Here is a 21,444-nt window from a genome sequence, read left to right on the forward strand (position 1 = left end):
GCTATTAATGACAGAGATTATATTCCTTCTTTAACAAGTGACTCTTGAAAAATGTGTGAAGGTCCCGTTGGTAATTTTTCAGAAGTGGTGTGTTCTGGAAGAATCTGGAAGGAGGGGAAGTGGAGGGGCTTGGGATTGGTGTAGAACATTCACTTACTCAACCACTTTTTTATTCGATACGTCCTAAAAAACACAAGCTTTGGACTCAGAACCGGAAACATTCTTTACTTAGTCCTGTGTTTGCTATGAGATAATGGCACATGATTTAATTCTTGATATATCTCAGTTTCTACATTTATATGAAGGGAATTAAATAACCCTCATGGGGTGACTTGTGAGCCTTAGATGCAGCAGTATGTAGGACAGACCCTGGTGCAGGCTCAGTGAGGTTTTGCTCTTTTACCTCCAGGGACTGTGACAGGGGATAAGCTAGACTGAACAAGCCCATCAAAACAAATTCTCAAAAATCAGTTGCCCCGGCCCTTCCACAGCTCACCATGTACTCTGAGACAACCAAGACAATCAAGGAAAGGAATTGTAACTGTGATACAGAAAAGAGCACTCTGAAAACTCAAACTAGAATAGTGGGAAGAAAAGCCTGCCCCTGCATTAAGGACAGTGTTCACTACTTCACCGTAGTTAATCACAGCTTCCTCTAGAAAGCTTCGCAGTACTGTCATTGCGGTTAGCTGTTTCAGTGCATGAATCTGTATCGCTGTTGATTTTATTCTACAACTTCCTTTGTTACTCTCTTTCTTTGTTTCTTTTTTTAAAGATTTTATTTATTTATTTGATAGAGACAGCAAGAGAGAGAACACAAGCCGGGGGAGAGAGAGAGGGAGAAGGAGAAGCAGGCTTCCCTCTGAGCAGGGAGCCCGATTCAGGGCTCTATCCTAGGACCCTGGGATCATGACCTGAGGGGAAGGCAGACGCTTAAGGACTGACACCCTGACCCAGACACCCTGTTTCTTTCTTTTTTATTTATATTTACCTGGGCATTGTGGATTTTTCCTCTTCAGAACAACTGTGCTAGATTATTTCCACTGGAGCTCAGTGAAAGCAGGGGAGCTAGCTGCCAGTAGCATGGTGGGCATGTGAGACCCCCTGTACCTGTAAAGCTCTGGTAACAGTGCTCTCCCTAGCTTGCAGCCATATAGAGAACTAGAACCCAAATTCTGCCATTATTATAGATTCCTTGGGTCGGGGAGAGGTCTCTTTTTCTTCTTTTTGGTATTGGTTTTATTTGTTTTCATCAGCTACTAATCTGATTAATTCAATCCAACAGTGTGTTTAATGTGTGCTAGGAAGAGAAACTCCAAAGATGAATGTTGCCCCCCGTTTGTAGGGTACGCCCAGGGTAGCAAGTGATGGTGTGGGGAGTGCGGCCATGTAACCAGTGGTCCCTGTGGATTCACGCAGAGATGGGCCCAGAAGCAGTGACCCGGTGAAGCTTTAAGGAACAGAATCAGCGCTATGGGCATGCTCTGATCCTAGGCCAATTTCTGCCTTCGGTGTACTTTTAGCAATGATCTATCCATACTTCAGTTTGCCAGGGGGAAGCACAGGAATGCCTCAAGAAGTCTCAAGATTGAGAAGCAGAGGGCCTGAGCGTATTTCTGTGTGAGGAGGGACACGGGGCTGGGGGTGATGCTGTCGGGGGCCCTGCGTGGGGAAAACCAGCTTGAAGAGGCAGTGAGTCTTCCCCGCGATCTGGGCCCCTTACCCACCCACCTCGCTTGAACTCTCTGAACCTCAGTTTCCTCAGATACTGCATGGAAATAATAATCCCTTGTAATACCTTGTGCAGAGTAATTACCACCTATTCTGTGCACATACACTCTGACACACTCAGTTACCTTTTATTGCACGGTAGGGAGGGAGAAAAGGAGGAAAAAGGGAAGGGGGGAGAGAGAAGCAGGGGAGGACGGGAAGCAAGGCAGGCTGAGATTGCCTGCAGCGGCTTATTTCAGTGCTTCTGTGATTTTGAGCAGCTGACATCCTTTCCCTCTCCCCTCATTTCCCCTTTTAAACCCTTACCTTAGGAATATAGTAATTTTTAAACATCACATCTGTGGTTGTTGCATGGGGTATGCCTGTGGGCAGGGTATTAGCAAATCCCTGTACTTCGTGAATGACGGCATCTGTGTATGGCATTTGAGTTCGATGTGCAATTCGAGGCTGGGCTGACCCCACAACTTTGGTGATCTCATCACAGACCTTTTCTGGACAAAATGCACTGATTAGAGGTGGGGGGAGAGATATTGGAACAATCTTCTCAGTTTTCCTTCCATGTGAAAACCAAACCTTAATGCTCTCTGATTTTCTGACCCATTTTTTTCTGCACTGTTTGCACTCCTAGATCTCTATTCCTGAGGCCCCTTTGGGGACCTGCATGGAGTGACACCTGCAAAGAGTTGACACCTGTTGACCGTCTCAGGAAGCTTGGAGAGCAAAATCTACTTTCTCATGTCCAAAGGAAACTAAAGGCACACTGTCCTAAGGGTATAAATTAAAGGTATCCAGGGTGGCAGAATTCTGCTTTTTCCATCCCAAGAGATTTCTGAGTCTTTCATTCAGGCAATGGCCTGAATCTTAAGAGACTTACTCTGGACTTCAGGATATCGCAACATGAGCAGTAGTGCCCAGCGTAGCGTGGAGGCTGTGGTCTCTGTACCAGCGGCAAACAGGTTACTAACGAGTGCCACCAAATTTTCTTCACTGAAATAGGCAGTAGATGTATCTTTCTCCTGAAAGGGGAAAAGGAATCATGAGTGATGAAAAAATTTTATACTTGACAATCATAGCAGATAACCTAACATGAATTTAAAAAGCAAAAGCTTGCCATTCTTTCCTCAATAGAGTGAAAATTTTTTTTTTTTTTAAATTATGAGGATGTTGTGCAGAGTTTTCAAATAGAGCACAGCCTGGATGCTAATGATGATAAATAATTCTAACAATGGGAAAGGCTATTTGCCATTTTGGAAATTAGTTTTTGACTGAGTGATTCGAATGTGCCCAACATTGTTTCTTTAAAAAAATGGCATTAAATAATCTTTCTTGCGTTAGTCAACTGAAACACATTTTCAAGATTTTTCAAGATTTCAATAAAAGGAATGCTGTACGAATTCTAAAAGCTAACATTCAAGGTCTTCTATATATCTTGTTTTTGTTGTTTGTTTGTTTGTTTTTTGTTTGTTTGTTTTTTAGAGAGTGATGTGAAAAGTAGTGGAAAATATTCAAGAACAGAAAATGGACTAAATAGCATTCTTGGTAGGGCACAAATCTACCATTATTAACTTAATTGAATCTAATGATTTTTCTTCTTTGCAAGAACTATCTTTCCTCCAGATGCTATTAATTAAACTAAATAATAAACAATACGATAAGGTATCACCATTACCTCCTGCTGGCTGACCAAAAGGCATCAGTGAAACTTCTTGGATCATTTTTGTCAATGTCATGCTGATGATCTAGGAAGGTCATCCTTATAAAAGCAAATAATTCATCTCTATTCCTGAGTACTGTCAAACATATTGAAAAGCTGAAAGAATAAAAAAAATAACAAAGTAACTTAAAATCACACATGTCATGCATGCAGTAGTGGGAATGACACCATTATTTCTCGAAGGATTATAGAATAGCATCCCATTTTAACTTCAGTTTTATCTTGACTAGCTGTCAGACTGACCTGGGCAGCATGATTTCCTCACTTAGTGGAGTTAGGTAACTTATAATGGATATTGGTATGGTTTATAGTAAGTTCTATGTACCCAGAGTATTCTGCATATTATGCCGGTAGTAACACATCTACTCAGAGGTTAGGCGAGCCACGAAAACAATATTGGCTTTTTGGTTAAGGCTATAAATCTGTGTTTTTCCTGCAAACTCCTAGGTGATTCCAGATTAAATCATTTTAGTGCCATGTAGCACTGTCACCTTACCACTGATGTTTCTTTGTAGGATCGGAATAATCATTTTTGTTATTTAGATCTAGCTTACTGTGTCGAGGGTCCCTAGAGAAGCACCATATAATCTAATGTTCCCTAACCCTTAGAAAGTTCAGGAAGAACTTCACTGTTGGCTAAATTTGGTGTGTTTCTTGGTATGTTTATGTATGTGAGAGATAAGCTCTTTATATATTTCATCAGATTCTCAAAGTGGTCCCTAACCACCCAAGTGACCTAATAAATACCGAAGATAAAAGGCCACACCTAAAGTTAGACATAGTTGGGTGCCTGGATGGCTCAGTCGGTTAAGCGTCACACTCTTGTTTTTAGCTCAGGTTATGATCTCTGGGTCCTGGGTTCAAGCCCTGCTTCAGGCTCCCTGCTCAGCAAGGAGTTGGCTTGAGATTCTCTCCCCCTCCTACCCCCCGCCCCGACTTGCACACTTGCTCGCACTGTCTATATTTCAAATGAGTAAATAAATAAAATTGTTTTAAAAATTCTGTTTAAGGATTGAGCTATTTATGGAATTATTTTTAATTTACTTAAATTCAATTAATTAACACATAACGTATTGTATGTTTTAAAGGTAGAGGTCAGTGATCCATCATCAGTCTTACATAACACCCAGTGCTCATTACATCACATACCCTCCTTAATGCCCATCACCCGTTACCCCAACCCTTAACCCCTATCTCCTCAAGCAACCCTCTGTACCCTAAGATTAAAAATCTCTTATGGTTTGTTTCCCTCTCTGGTTTCATCTTATTTTTCTCTCCCTTCCCCTATGCTCCTCTGTTTTGTTTCTTAAATTCCACATGAGTGAAATCATATGATAATTATCTTTCTCTAATTGACTTAAAAAAAATAGACATAGTTCCCTGTTCTAGGGCTCCCCCGCACCTATATTTAGAGTACACCTGTACTTGTAGTAACAGAACCTAAATTATTCCAAAGTGAAATAATATTGTCTGTTGTCAGTTGTGCTATTGAAAATGGGAACTGGGGCCCCTGGGTGGCTCAGTTCGTTAAGAGTCTGCCTTCAGCTCAGGTCGTGATCCCAGAATCCTGGGATTGAACCCTGCAGTGGGGAGGGAGCCTGTTTCTCTCTCTTCCTCTGCTGCTCCCCCTGGTTGTGCTCTCTCGCTTTCTCTGTCAAATAAATAATATAATCTTAAAAAGGAAAGAAGGAAAGAAAGAAAGAGAGAGAATGGGAGCTATTTGACAAGGCACTTAGTCCTTACACTCTCACAAATATAAAAAAATTGGATTTTGAACTTACATGATGCAGAATAAATATTAACATTTTCTTTAGGACTGTTTTTAGTACTTGATAGTTTTCCTTTGTTTAAATACCCTCTTCTAAGTGAATTCTACTGAGTGTTCCTTATTCATTCATGGCTTATCCCACAGGTGATGCACAACCAGTGGTATGGGTAAAAGATGAATGGCCAAAATTGTGAAAATTTGCTGAAGTCACAAACTGAACTATTTATTGGTGTGACACAATATTTATTGGTGACACAATAACATTAGCAACAGAAGCATTCACTACTGTTTTGACCTCAAAGGGCTTTCCTACAAGAGAATTCATTAATCAGATTAGGAATACTCACATAAACAGTATTAAACCAGTTCTGGAATGATGGGGACAAACTGTCCACTAAAGGTTTCATAAAGGAGCAAGATTATTGGTGACCATGCCTTTTAAGGAAAGGTGAGACTAGATGAACCTTGAAAAATATCCAGAATTTGGTTTAAAGTTTGCCAGAAGGCAAACTAAAAGTATTGATGTCGAGGAAAATCTACATTTGGCTCAGTTAAAGAAATTAAAATGTTCCAGGTGAGGGCCATTTCAGTGTGTGTAGCAAGTGTTAATGCATAACATCTGAGAAAATATCAACCTAGAAGTCTACCATCAAGTTCATAAATTTAAAAGATATCTAGATGATTAAAATGATTCTACTTGAAATAACCTCATCTAGAGTCTCTTGTTTTAGCCTCTTCTGTTACTGGGACTTGTTTTCCTCAGCATCATTGAAAATTATTTAGATCATTAAACATACATTAGTGGATGTACATTTATTTTTGGCAACCAGAATGCTAAGATTTACTTTCAACATGAGCACCTACCTTAATGTGGAGGCTGAAAGCTTGGGGGATTTTCTGTAGGGAATATGCTTCCTTTTTAGCTTATAAACATATGCTAAAAGCATATAAATATAAACTTTTTAGCATATAAATGAAGGATGTTTTAGATACTATGTACACAAAGACTTGAGAAATTAATGTTTGTTAGGAGCTTAACACTGCAGAGAGAAAAGATATTTTCCTGTAAGTACTTTCTCCAAACTGCTGATGGGCTCTCTCTCTGTGTATAGAGACTGCTAACTTAGCACATGGGTCCCCAAGCTTTCTGTTTCTTGTCTGTATTCATTTCAAGTTTGCCTGCCTTAGACCTTTTCTCTTCCTGTTGCTACCTGCATCCGTGAAGATAATATTCAGATGGACATTTTTTAGTAAGGAATGAGCTCAATTTATTAAGAAAAAGAAAAATTAAAATATTAGATAGATAAAATATTAAAATAATATGGAATTAACTGTATATCATTTAAAGAGATCAGAAACATACCTGTTCCTGAAGAACTGTTACAAATGGAAGGAAGCAAAAGAGACCTGACAAGTGGACATGATGCGTGTGTCAGGATTTTCTTTTGCTATTCAGGGCATTAATGGGACAATTGCAAAATCCAGCCAAATAAGTTTAGGGGATTTCTGAGTCAATACTAATTTCCTGAGTTTTGAAAATCGTACTTTGGGAATGTGAGAGAACGTGTTTATTTCAAGGGAACTCATTGATGTGTTTAGGAATAAAGAGAGAGCATGTCTCCAAAGCACTTTCAAACAGCTTAGAAAAAGAGAGCAAGAAAGAAGGCTAACATAAAATGCTGACATTTGGGAAATCTTACAGAAGAGCATGATTTGGGGAATTATTTGTAAATTCTTAGAATTTTCCTACATGACTGAAATTATTTCTATGTAATAAAATATAGCATTTGGCGGGACACCTGGGTGGCTCAGTGGGTTTAGCCTCTGCCTTCGGCTCGGGGCATGATCTCAGGGTCCTGGGATCAAGCCCTGCGTGGGCTTCTCTGCTCAGCAGGGAGCCTGCTTCCCCCCCCCTCTCTCTGCCTGCCTCTCTGCCTACTTGTGATCTCTCTCTCTCTGTGTCAAATAAATAAATAAAATATTAAAAAAAATATATAGCATTTGGCTTCTTCCTCAGGAAAATAAGACGTGTTTTAGTTCATTCTACGCACCTCTCTGAGACTCGAAGCTGCGTATGAGATGCTGGCATTCCTCTAAGATCCTATCTTCTATGAGCCGCTTGCCCATTCCAAAGTTCCGTAGGGTGGTTAGGCTGAACCTTCTCATAGTTTTCCAAGTTTCACCATGAGAGAAGACAATTCCTTATAATGAGTAAAGTGTTTGAAAGTTATGTCCACAAGGTTTTTAATATTTAATTTGCAAGGACAAGTAAAAATTTAAGAGAGGCTTTATTCTCCCTGTTGGAAATAAGAGGCTTCTCTTTCACTCAGAGCATTTACTTTAGAAGACTTATATTTTTCCCATTTTTAAATCGTATATAGATAATCATATCATACACATATGACATATATCACATATAAGTCCTTCTGAAAATATGAATAGGTCTTTTGTCAACGTTGTGACCTAGCAATGGCTTTCTTGGCTGCCTGGGGGACCCCTATTCAGAATATAAACATCGAGGAAGAGAGTGCCCCTCTCTCCCAGTTTCTGTGTAAGGGTAGAGCCTCACTTTGGTGGGTGCCTTGCCCCAAATTGCAAAACTATCTCCTATCATAAAGATATGAGGACTTTATTATTCTTTTGTATACAGACAATTAACACAGATGGTCATCCCAATAACTGGGTGTATCTAGGATAAACTATATGTGACAAATGGTGCTGCCAAGCCCTCTTAGTTATTGAGGACTAGTTATTGTTTTTCCTGAGAACATTTTTGTAATGTGTTGAGTCTGCTTGATTGTATAACAGAGTGAAATTTGTTTTTGTCTTTGCAAGTTCTTAGTGGATTATCTGTGATACACATCCCATCTTGGTTTGATGCTTATTCAACAATAAAATTGTCTTCTTTTTCTATTACATTTGTGGAGAGGAGGATTTCTGGGTTGGGAGAAGATTTTGGTTTTAGTTCTATTTCTCTGACAAATTTGTTAAACAAATCCTGAGTCTCTACTATAAGCTTACATCATGCTAGGTGTGGTTAAGGGACTGATGAACATTAGAAAACAAAGTCTATTTTGCTAGGGAAAGATTTGGACTACAGACACAAGACTCACCCGAGAAAAAAGTTAGGAGTAAATTATTACCAAGAGGTGTAGCCAAGCTCCTACACTGGTGCTCTACATACTAATTTCTAGGCACATGTGTTGCTATAGCACAGAGTAGGTGTATGATAAGTATTTATTAACTACAACAGCTATGTGAATTTGTGCATAGCTAAAGAAAATAATAAACAAATTCTTAGAAGAGTTGGGGTATACGCTAACTTACAGAAAAATAGAGAGAGGATTGCCAAAGTGGCCCATATTTTTCCATGGTCAGTTTGTGGTGGCATTACTCCTTGTGTTTCAGTCCCGAACCCTGGCCCTTCCTCCACTGGCATTTTTCTCATTTTTCTATGGAGGTTCCAGACACAGAGGAGGTCTTTCTGAGTTGGAAATAGGAATAGTTTCTTAAAAAAGAAATCAGAATAAACTAAGGCAACCTAGGTGTTGGAAATGGGACAGCGCCATCCCTGCCAGTCTCAGCATGAACTTCAAAACACCGAGAGATGTCTCTGGTGCAGCTGTTGCCACTTCATGGGAGGTTAAGCCTTCCTTTGAAAGGACCCTGGCGAAGGTTAGATTCTGCTCTCATTCAGTTCTTAAATTAATAGAATGTCATTCTCTCTGTGGATCCTGTGGTGAATAAAACTCTTTTGAAACAAATATGTGACTCTTCAAACTATCTCATGTAAATATTTAAAGATTTACATCTGAGAAACCAGTAGTATAACATGAAAGGCCTGTAGACATCTCTGTATCTTTAAGGGCATAGTGATAGCTCAGCCATGTCATTGTTGAGATCATTGATTTAGCATTATAAGAAATGGAAGTTTATTTATTTATTTATTTACTTTCTTACTTATTTATTTGTTATTTTTTTGAAGATTTTATTTATTTATTTGACAGAGATGAGAGAGCACAAGCAAGGGGAGCAGCAGAGGGAGAAGCAGGCTCCCCACTGAACAGGGAGGCTGATGCAGGAATCAATCCCTGGACCCTGGGATCAGTATCTGAGCCAAAGGCAAATGCTTAACCTACTGAGCCACCTAGGTGTTCCTAGAACTTCTAAAAACTGGCACCTGGCGTACCTGGGTGGTTCAGTCAGTTAAGTGTCTCTGCCTTCATCTCAGGTCATGATCTCAGGGTCCTGGGATTGGGCCCTGCATTGGGATCTCTGCTTGCTCAGCAAGAAATCTGTTTCTCCTTATCCCTCTGCCACTAGCCCCTTTCCCTACTTGTGCTTGCTCTCCCTCTCTCTCAAATAAGTAAAATCTTAAAAACAACAACAACAACTTGGCACCAAAGTTTAAAATATCTGTAAGTTACATGGCAAAATATTAAGATGAAGTAATACTCCAAAATGGTCTAATGCTAAAGAAAATACTAAATTTTCCCTCTATTTATACAACATGGTTTAAAGAATGCTTTTACCCATTTGGGTAGATTACTAAACAGGGTGTGGGGTGGAGAACGAATCATTTTCTCTTTGAACAAAAAGTAATTTCCCTATGACCAGTTAAGTCACTTAAAAAAGACTACTTGATTCTTAAAATGATTTGCTGAGGAAAAAATTGTTAGATTTGATAATGATATAAATTAAAATGATTTTGTGTATAATCATAGCATCAGTAAGTAATATTTGAAGTATTATGGAAAAAAGCAGAGATGCCAGAGGGAAGAGACAAAACGTGTCCCCATTTCTAGAAGGAATAGAAGAAGATAGATCCCAGGGACTAAAGACCAGAGACTGAATGATCTGTTGTTCTTCAATGTTGATTTTATGAGATGTTAGTAAGAATTCTAAGTAAAGGAAATGTAGGGACGCCTGGGTGGCTCAGTGGGTTAAAGCCTCTGACTTTGGCTCAGGTCATGATCCCCGGGTCTTGGAATTGAGCCCCACATCAGGCTCTCTCCTCGACTGGGAGCCTGCTTCCTCCTCTCTCTCTCTCTGCCTGCTTCTCTGCCTGCTTCTCTGCCTACTTGTGATCTCTGTCAAATAAATAAATAAAATCTTAAAAAAAAAAAAGAAATATCTCAAGGACTGTTGTGGTAAATGTGTGTGTGTGTGTGTGTGTGTGTGTGTGTGTGTGTGTGTAGTTCAATAGAATATTACTTGGCATAAAAAGAATGATATATTGCCCTTTGCAACAATATGGATGGAAGTAGAGGGTATTATGCTAAGTGAAATTAGTCAGAGAAAGACAACTACCACATGATTTCACTCATAAGTGTAATGTGTTAAAGCCTCTGCCTTCGGCTCAGGTCATGATCCCAGGGTCCTGGGATCGAGCCCCATTTCGGGCTCTCTGCTTGGCAGGGAGCCTGCTTCCTCCCCCCTCTCTCTCTGCCTGCCTCTCTGCCTACTTGTGATCTCTGTCTGTCAAATAAATAAATAAAATCTTTAAAAAAAAAAAAAGAAAAGAAACAAAACAGAGGCACATATGAGGATGGGGGAAGAGAGAGGGAAACAAGTCATAAGAGACTCATAACAGTAGAGAACAAACTGAGGGTTGATGAAAGCAGGTGGGGGGGGGGGGACCAAACTGGGAGATGGATATCAAGGAGATGCTTGTAATCAGCACTCATGTTGTAGGTAAGTGAGGAATCCCTGATTTCTACTCTTGAAACCAATATTATACTGTATGTTAACTAATTAGATTTCATGTAAAAAGAAAAAAAAAAAAGAAATGTTGCAAGGACTTATAAGTGTGAAGACTGAATTAAATAAAAGTATGTAGACTTCTGGTGTTTTTCTCAGAGGTTTTAACATCCTATTAGGCACTCCAGGAGTTCAGAGAGAGTCCTTTATTATGTAGCTTTCTCAAATTCACTTCACTGACACTGGTTTTTGCATAGAACATCTACTAGTATCTCAAAGAACAAGATGTTGGAGAAGGATAGTGTGAGAAATGCTTTTTCAAAGGGTTGCTGAAGCATTAAAATGGCTTAGTAGTATTTACTAGATACCAATATTAGTTTACTAAAAATAATGTCAAGATGAAACCATTCCCATTTTTAGAGTTATTAAATGAACATTAAATGGTTATTATAATAAAGAGTTATTATATTAGTGGACTGACATAACAGTATAACATCTGGATTTCCTCAAGGCTTTTATCTAAGACACACAAAAGCAAGATACAAAAACTTTATCCAGCTGAAAATATGGTTCAATATTATTTATAACACTACTGCTATTGTATTTTTTGATGGATCAGTGACAATCATTAGACTGTGACCTCTTAAGCTGATGGCCTCTGTTCTCTTTGTATTTCCCTAATGCTGACTATACTTTCCACATAGTTTCTGGCTAATAATTATTTGTTTAATAGAATTATCATGTACAATGAGAATAAAACCATAAACATAAATTTTCCCCTCAGTAAATTCTATTTGTGTGATATATATTGATGAAGGGAAAATTAAATCATGAAAGGAATTATTAAAGATAATATGGTGCAATTGATTTAATAATTTTAACTATAAGGATATATCTTAAGCTTAGAGTTTATTACCTTTTCCTTCAAAAAGTCTTTCAAATATAGGCACTTGAGATCATTCCCCAAATTAATCACCGTAATTGACCAGGGCATCTTTCACTGTCTCATATCCAGAGAGTACCACCACCTTCTTTGGACCCACTCGGATGGATGCTGTAAATGGAGCCATATTTCTAGGAGAGCTTGGGTGTATAAAAAAAAGAGAAGCAACTAAAACATGGTACCACAATAAAAAATGAACTAGATCTTGATCTTTGAAAATTTAATTCTGACCAATTAATCAGTTTTATATTCTTGTGAAATCACAATACTTGACTAGTTCACTAAAGATACTCTTTGGTTGCTGTATCTGTTTAAAACATAATTATTATGATCATCCACTGATTGTCCTTATGCTCCATTTTGTTTTGGGATTTCCAGTAGCAGGGCTCTGACATCATGGAATTGACTCCTAGTTTCTCTCTATTATATTTTTGTCTGGTCTCAGAGAATGCCCAACCCGGGCTCTAGGAAGACAAAGCACTTCCTAACCAACACACTTGACTATCTGACCACCATATTCATGCCCTATTCTTTGTGGGATGCTGTAACCACAGTAGGTCCAAGTTAGTTCTGCACTACTATGTGACATTTTGTACTATAAAGAAAATATTCAATTTTCTTTGATAATTAAAAATAACAAGAGTGATCATTTATTGCTTCCTAACTATATTGACAGTATCTCTTTTAATGCACATTGTAAACCAAAAAAGTAGATGTTATCATCATTTCCATCACATAGGCAAGGTACAGGGGCCTCAAGAAATAGTAGATTACAATGCTCGAAAAGCATACACATGGAGCCTTGTCATCTGCAGAGCTTGTGGTTTTTACCCAACTAAGGTTTAGGTAAAAATGAGAAATGGACTTTTAACATTTCTTTCTTTAGGAAACTTGACTTTGGAAAATAACATTATAATGCAACACTAGTGCACTGTTGGTGGGAATGTAAATTGGTGCAGTCACTATGGACAACAGTATGGAAGTTACGTAAACAATTCAAAATAGAAATACCATATGATTCAGTATTTTCACTGCTGGGTATTTGCCCCAAGGCAATGAAACATTAGTTTGAAGGTATATGCACCGCTCTGTTTATTGCAAGATTATACAACAGCCAAGATATAGAAGCAACCCAAGCATCCATCAATGGACAAATGACAATGGACAAATGAATATGGAAGATATGACACACACTCACACACACACAGAGGCACACACATGCAAACAGAGGAGTATTAGCCATCAAAAAGAATGAATTCTTGCTATTTGCAATTACATGGATGGACCTAGAAGGTATTATGTTAGGTGAAATAAATTAGACAGAGAAAGACAAATACAATACGATTTTACTTATAAGTGGCATTTAGAAAAACAAAACAAATGAGCAAAAGGGGGAAAAAAGAGAGAGAGACAAACCAAGAAACAGATTCTTAATTATGGAGAACAAACTGATGGTTAATAGAAGGAAAGTAGCTGACGGAGGGATGGGTGGACAGAAAAAGGGGATTAAGAGGTATAAACTTCCAGTTATAAACAATCAAAGAGATGAAAAGTATAGCATAGGGAATATAGTCTATGATATTTTAATAATGTTATTTGGTTACAGGTGATGATTACAAAAACCTTGAATTTAAAGAATCACATTAAGATTGTAAAAGGGTTCAATAACTTAGGAAGATAATAGAATTTAAATTAATGTTACAGGTAAGTAAAAATTAAAATAGGAATTTGAGTCTGTGAAGACAGTTTCTCAGGTGTGAACCACAACATATACATTGGATAAAATGTCAGGTTTCAGAAAAGGAACAAAAATTACCAAGGTATATTTTGAGAAAAAATGTAGACATAGGCTCAGAAGAAGTGATGAAAAGACATTTCATAGGTGAAATTAACACAGAACAGTAGGACAGAAGTAGAAATAATAAAAATTGAAGATCTAAATAGTAAAGAGATTAGACTGGTTAATATGTAAGCCAAAAAACAGGAATATTAGGAAACAAATAGGTTTGGGCACATGGAATTAGATGAAAGACTTTGTTGAGAGATCTTGAACTCCTGAGGAATCGACCTGTCATGTGACCTTTGAGTATAGGAGAAAGCCGTAAAGTAGCATTAAAAGATCAGAAAATTAAAGTCACTAGTAAAATTTAATTGCTCTGAGTCACATATCTGTGGAATGGAGATAAAAATATCATCCTTATTTTCCTTTGAGGGTGGTTGTAAGGAATAAGTGAAATCCTTGCAGTCCTTTGTAAACTAAGAAGTACAATATGAATATTAGATGACGGTGATGATGATTGTGTTATCCACAGAGGGAAAGTAATGGTTTTCTCTTCAGTAGATCTCCTGTTATGGTTTTCAAGCTTAGAATTTATAGAATATAGCAGAACTCAATATCAATTATCTGCCCTTTGCTCTTACAAATAGGAATTTATGGCCAAAAGCAAATTTTAAATATTATATTTTTGTTCTTCCCTCCCTCCCTCCCTCCTTCCTTTCTCTCTCTTTCTTTCCTTGTTTCTTTTCCATCTTGCTTCCTTTCCTTTCTCTTCCTTCTTTTCTTTCTTTACTTACTCCCTTTTTTCTCCTCTCCTCCCCTCCCTTCCCCTCCCCTCCATTCCCTTCCTTTTCTTTCCTTTCTTCCTTCCATCCCTCTATCTTATTCCACAATCAAGAGCTGTAAAATCTTTGAATTGGAAATTAGAGAAATTTGTCCAATATTTGGTCTAGACCTGTAACTGTACAGACAAAGAAATAGAGATTTAATTTTCATATAAATTTACACAGCTAATTAATGACAGACAATTTTGAGTCTCAGTTGCTGGGATCATACTGTCGATTGCGCCTTCTATAGACTCTCTTTTTAATAACAATTAAAAGTTTCTAGAGTAACACTATAATCATAATCAGTTCCTTTATAGAGAAATATGTAGGACATAGAATATGGATATAGAATATGGAATATGCAGATCAAAGTGTCTGAAATAAAGGATACAGATCATAAATATTTCAGGGTAAAATACCACATTAAGTAATAGAAATATATTTATTAATATTTTTCTATATCCAAATTTAAAAGAATCTGAACATTAAATAAAACAGCTCAATTAACTTTGAATCCTATTTAATTACTTCATTATACATATACAAACCAGTCATAAATGTGTGCGCATGCTAATAAACTCATGAGGGTAAGAATGAGGGTAGAAAATTATAAATAAGTATGAAATGAACAATCATTTTTTACCTCCAGCATAGTTTGATATGGCTTCTTCAGATTGAGAATATGCAGATTTCCAATAATTGTCAAAGGTCTGGGTCCTGGAGGAAAATGTTGCTTGGAAGCTTTAGTCATGAAGATTTTAATATTAAAAAGAAAAAATGAGAAGCAGGCTCAGAATTGGAATTATGACAGAAGAGTCAAACCCACTCATTATCTTTAAGTAGAAGTAATTGTCAAGATAATAGAAATGTTTGCAATTGCAACCAGGCAGAATCAGCAGCTTCCAGTGCAAATCAAAAACATGAAGGCATTGCTCATCATATTTGCCCTATCTTCTAGTCAACAATCTTTTTCTTTTTTTTTTAATTTATTTTTTATTTATTTTTGGCATAACAGTATTCATTATTTTTTCACCACACCCAGTGCTCCATGCAATCTGTGCCCTCTATAATACCCACCACCTGGCACCCCAACCTCCCACCTCCCCCCGCCACTTCAAACCGCTCAGATTGTTTTTCAGAGTCCATAGTCTCTCCTGGTTCACCTCCCCTTCCAATTTCCCCCAACTCCCTTCTCCTTTCTAACTCTCCATGTCCTCCATGCTATTTGTTATGCTCCACAAATAAGTGAAACCATATGATAATTGACTCTCTCTGCTTGACTTATTTCACTCAGCATAATCTCTTCCAGGCCCTTCCATGTTGCTGCAAAAGTTGGGTATTCATCCTTTCTGATGGAGGCATAATACTCCATAGTGTATATGGACCACATCTTCCTTACCCATTCGTCCGTTGAAGGGCACCGTGGTTCTTTCCATAGTTCGGCGACCGTGGCCATTGCTGCTATAAACATTGAGGTACAGATGGCCCTTGTTTTCACGACATATGTATCTTTGGGGTAAATACCCAGCAGTGCAATTGCAGGGCCATAGGGAATTTCTATTTTTAATTTCTTGAGGAATCTCCACACTGTTCTCCAAAGAGGCTGCACCAACTTGCATTCCCACCAACAGTGTAAGAGGGTTCCCCTTTCTCCACATCCCCTCCAACACATGTTGCTTCCTGTCTTGTTAATTTTGGCCATTCTAACTGGTGTAAGGTGATATCTCAACGTGGTTTTTATTTGACTCTCCCTGATGGCTAGTGATGATGAACATTTTTTCATTGTCTGATAGCCATTTGTATGTCTTCATTGGAGAAGTGTCTGTTCATATCCTCTGCCCACTTTTTGATATGATTGTCTGTTTTGTGTGTGTTGAGTTTGAGGAATTCATTATAGATCCTGGATATCAACCTTTTACACTAACAATAAAAATACAGAAAGGGAAATTAGAGAATTGATTCCATTTACTATAGCACCAAGAACCATAAGATACCTGGGAATAAACCTAACCAAAGAAGTAAAGGATCTATACTCAAGGAACTACAGAACACACATGAAAGAAATTGAAGAAGACACAAAGAGATGGAAGACCATTCCATGCTCTTGGATTGAAAGAAAAAACATTGTTAAAATGTCTATACTGCCTAGAGCAATCTATACTTTTAATGCTATTCCGATCAAAATTCCACCGGTATTCTTCAAAGAGCTGGAGCAAATAGTCAAAAAATTTGTATGGAATCAGAAGAGACCCCAAATTGCTAAGGAAATTTTGAAAAACAAAAACAAAATGGGGGGCATCAAATTACCTTATTTCCAGCCTTACTACAAAGCTGTGATCACCAAGACAGCATGGTACCGGCATAAAAACAGACACATAGACCATTGGAACAGAGTAGAGAGCCCAGATATGGACCCTCAACTCTATGGTCCAATAATCTTCGACAAAACAGGAAAAAATATACAGTGGAAAAAAGACAGTCTCTTCAATAAATGGTGCTTGGAAAACTGGGCAGCTATATGTAGAAGAATGAAACTCGACCATTCTCTTACACCGTACACAAAGATAAACTCAAAATGGATAAAAGACCTCAATGTGAGACAGGAATCCATCAGAATCCTAGAGGAGAACATAGGCAGTAATTTCTTCGATATCAGCCACAGCAACTTCTTTCAAGATATGTCTCCAAAGGCAAAGGAAACAAAAGTGAAGATGAATTTTTGGGACTTCCTCAAAATCAAAAGCTTCTGCACAGCAAAGGAAACAGTCAAGAAAACAAAGAGGCAACCCACGGAATGGGAGAAGATATTTGCAAATGACAGTACAGACAAAAGGTAGATATCCAGGATCTATAATGAACTCCTCAAAACCATCTATTTTATAATTAAAATGAATTCAGCCCTACAGGGTATGCTTGCCTTATTTTAGCTCCTTCCCCCTTCTCTCTTTTCACTTCTCAGTGCAACCTGCTTTCTCCAGTTGAGCCTGGAGAAGGGATTTACTCTTCATGTAAAACAAGGATTTGTCTTGAAATTTCAGAGAAATACAAGATGTTCAACCTTCAGTGTGAAATCTACACTTTCACAATAAAAAGAATTGTATTGTTTGCTAAGATACCCTGTGATCCGTGTGTGGTTGGTCAAGTATCAGTGTCACACCAAGAATGTCAAGGCTCTTATATAGTTTAAGTTCTCCCCTTTCCACTCTCCTAAGAGTTTCATAGGAGTCTCAGTGCCAGGGAAAGAGCATCGGTTTTTAAGTTGAGGGCCTGTGCAGATCCTAGCAGGTGACACATCCTCTTTGAGCCTTAGTTTCATTTTAAACTGAGAGAAATAAATTGTTCAATTGTTGCAATGAGTTAGAAATGACCAGATAAAAAAGCTCCTAACAGAGACTTAAAATTCACTGCATGGCATTCCTCATTTTTTCCCTTTTTCTTTCCTGGTAAGCTTTCTCACTTGTTTATGTCTGTATTTGTTTACGTCTGTATTCTTTTCTATAATTTTGTTTTTTAAATCTTGCTGTCATCAAATTATCCACCTTTTTGTACTAATGACTCCCTATTTTTTTTTTTAAGATTTTATTTATTTACTGTTAGAGAGCACAAGTAGCAGGCAGAGAAGTAGGTTCCCAACTGAGCAAAAATCCCCCATGTAGGACTTGATCCCAGGACCCTGGGATCCTGACTGAGCTGAAGGTAGACACTTAATCGAGGTGTCCCTGTGCTACTAACTTTAACCATGGGACTATAACCCATTCTAGTTGATTTGCTCAAGAAAGAAATATTTATTTCTCCTTTTTGTGTTAGAATGACTCTGAATAACAGCACTCATTTAATAGATTAAATTGAAAATTTTTTATATATCACCTTGTTGATAACAATATTTCCTCAAGTTTTCTAAAAGTTGCCATCATGTTCTATATTTACTTTTTAGTTTATCATCTGAATTCTTGAAAATAAAGACTCCATTTTCACCCTCTCCCCCCAGTTGTGGGATCTCCAATGTTTAGAAAGAACAGTGCCTGGCACTAAAATAACTTAAATTAGTGAATAAATGAAAGTGCAAATAAGTGATTGAAGTCTTCTGAATATTTTATTTCTGGAGAGTCATTCCTAGTAACTTAGAATTTGGGGAACCCAATGACTGTGTGTAACAAAATTCTGTGATTCCGTGATTTTGTAGGTAAGTAAACTGGGACCAAGAGAGTTCAGGTTTGTATTTAATTCCGATTCAGTAGAGCTGCAATTAGGACTTAAGTCTGGTCCTTCACAACGCTCATTATGCCACATGGCTTAATGCCATGATACTAAATGTTCTGTACATAGCTGCTTGACTTCTGTGCCTGGCATGGCTGTGGGGTGCAGGAACACAATCCTAATTAGCACTGTCTGGCAGGCAACAATGAAAACCTCCTTGAACCAAGTCTTGAACTTGGGAATAATATAAAAGAGGCAGCCATAGGCACAAAAGAATGAGCAGTATTTCTTTGCATGGAAAGTAGCTGCCATCTTTTCAATGGCATCCACATTTAACTGTGTTACTGTCAAATAGGGTCCTTTCCTAAAACAAAGAGCAGAGGGAGAGACAAAGAGTCCAATCAGATCCAACAGGGTGTGTCAGGAATTAAAATCACTTGTAGAGGATCATTTCAAATTGCTGTATAATAACAGGCAATACAGTATATAATCATAGATCCTAGTGATGTTATTATTATCCCCATATTTCAAATGAGGAAATTGAAGCTTTAAGAAGTGACCAGGGGGACCAGGGTGGCTCAGTTGGTTGAGTGTCCAACTCTTGGTTTCAGCTCAGGTCTGGCTATCAGGGTTGTGAGATCCAGCCCAGCCTCAGGCTCCGTGTCAGAGGAGAGTCTGCTTGAAATTCTCTCTCCCCCTCTCCCTCTGCTCCTCCTCCTGTTCGTGCTCTCTCTCTTTCTCTCAAATAAATACGTACATCTTTAAAAAAAAATGTGACACAATCCACCCATGGTCCTATATTTGATAAGTGAGAGAATTCAAGTTTTCCTGATTCCAAAGCTCTTATTTCAGGAGAAAGTGTACAGGTTATTAACATGCTTTTATATTGATGGGGAAGGGAGAGTCATCCCTCAAGGAAGATAATTTTGATAACCCGCAATATGATTGTTTGTTATTATTACTGAGAGTTCACTATGTACTCCAATATAATCTATGGTATTTAACTTCTGGGCCTAAGGAGGGTCTGAAGCATGTTATACAGCTCTTGATGTGTAATGTATGGCATAATGAAAAAAAAAGTGACTTTTGACACCCACCAGATATAAATTTGAATTCAGATTCTGCTTTTTATTTTGTTGCTTGTGGAAAGCTACTTAAAGTCCGTGATTCAAAAGGAAGGGTTATTTATCTAGAGGACTTATCGAAGTTAAAATAAATATATGAAAGCCATCTGATTTATTGACCATTTATCTGCCTTTGTTGATGATTGGGCATATTTTCTATATCTACAGGGCACTGGATTACAGGGTACCCAAATTTCTACTTAAAAGATGAGGGCAGTCTCACCCCCCAAATTTGTTCTGGTGGGTTGTTAATGAAAATTATGTAAATAGTTGATTCTTTATAAAATGTACTATTATTATTAATCTGTACACTTACCTCTCTCACTGCAACCAAGATGATAGCCATGATCCTCTTAGTATTTCACTTAGGAAGTCAATTCTGCGAACCATCTATAAGACAGAATGTCAAATTTTTCCAAGATTATTTCTTGGGAATCAAATAAAATGAGAGTATGGGCTATCCAGTAATATGTAAGTATAGAAAAATGTAATAGTTTATTCGTGAAGATGGCCCCCTGGTCAATGAATTAGGACCCTTGAATATATTTCTTTAGTTCTGATAAAATCCCTAGATGAACAATGTATAGTCTCATATCCTCTCCTGCCTGAGGGGAGGCATCTCAAAATGTATAGTCAACAGCTTAAAGATTGTTGACGGAAACAAATACTGGTAAAGCCTGAAAACTGGTAAATTTTCAACAAACTATCTATAATTACAGTCAGAAATTATCAACTAATCTCTCAGCTTAAAATGTGAACCCAAGATGTAAAAACTTCCAGAAAAAGGCCATCAGAGTAGAACTTAAGGTTTTTAATCAAATTGATCAATCTAAATAGTATTATTTTGCACTTTAAGTTATTTTGGAATGGGCAAGGCATAAAGATACCAAAAATATTGTTTCAGTGCCTCAGAACTGAACTAGGCGGAAGGGCTTTCCTCAGGAAGAGAGTCTCCCTGAGACCCCAGAGTGTGAAGGGGTGAAATGGGTCAGGGAGGGGCAACATTTTGCTGACAACTGCATAATGACTTGAAAGAAATGCCTCCTAAGGCAATGAAAGAGAAAAATAAAGAAAAAAAATAAGGAAGAAAATGAGAAAGAACTAAAGGAAAGAAATAAAAAAAATTTTAAGTTTGATGAGAGCAGGGCATGATGGGATAGTAGCTCAGAGAATATTCTGCCTGAGGTGAGTCCATTCTCTGGAGGACTTGTGTGCTGGCTCAAGCTGGAAGCAGACCAATGTTCACGGGCCTAGAGGTAGGAGAGAAGCTTAACGAAGTTTGGCTAACAAACATTTTGTTCTGATTGATCAGTGGGATGAGTAGGTCAGTCTATAATTTAATAAGGCAAAAAGGGGAATTTGGAAGGTCTGTGTCTGGTTTTGTCGTAGGTAAACAAGGGGATTTTTGTGAGTCATTTCTAGTCTAATAGGGAAGGATTTTTTTTCCCCCCAATAAGCTCTTTTACTTTCTGGATCATAATGGTGAGGATCTTTAACATTGGCTATTTCCAGAGTACAGGGCTTGAATAAAATTCCACATTATCAGTTCCTTGTTATCTAATGTTTGGCATGTTATTGAAAAACTTAAAAACCAGAAAAAAGAATTAGTCAGTGAAGATCCACATGTATGCATCTATTTCCCAAACTTTTGTTGTAAGGCCAA

The 21,444-nt window shown here is 37.8% G+C and overlaps 1 protein-coding gene across 1 annotated transcript; it reads right to left on the reverse strand.

Annotated features, from left to right (window-relative positions):
• Positions 1-2,371: 2,371 nt before the first annotated feature.
• On the reverse strand, positions 2,372-11,983 carry LOC309865145 (cytochrome P450 2K6-like; the record flags this gene model as incomplete). The annotated part of the gene is made up of 4 exons (XM_082731352.1): positions 2,372-2,747; positions 6,577-6,590; positions 7,265-7,414; positions 11,890-11,983. The coding sequence occupies 4 exons, from the start codon at positions 11,981-11,983 to the stop codon at positions 2,574-2,576; spliced, it is 432 nt and encodes a 143-aa protein (XP_082587478.1). The 3' UTR covers positions 2,372-2,573.
• Between the last annotated feature and the right edge of the window lie 9,461 nt (positions 11,984-21,444).

This window comes from Mustela nivalis (assembly GCF_964662115.1).
Source record: "Mustela nivalis genome assembly, chromosome: 5".
NCBI classification, from domain to species: domain Eukaryota; kingdom Metazoa; phylum Chordata; class Mammalia; order Carnivora; family Mustelidae; genus Mustela; species Mustela nivalis.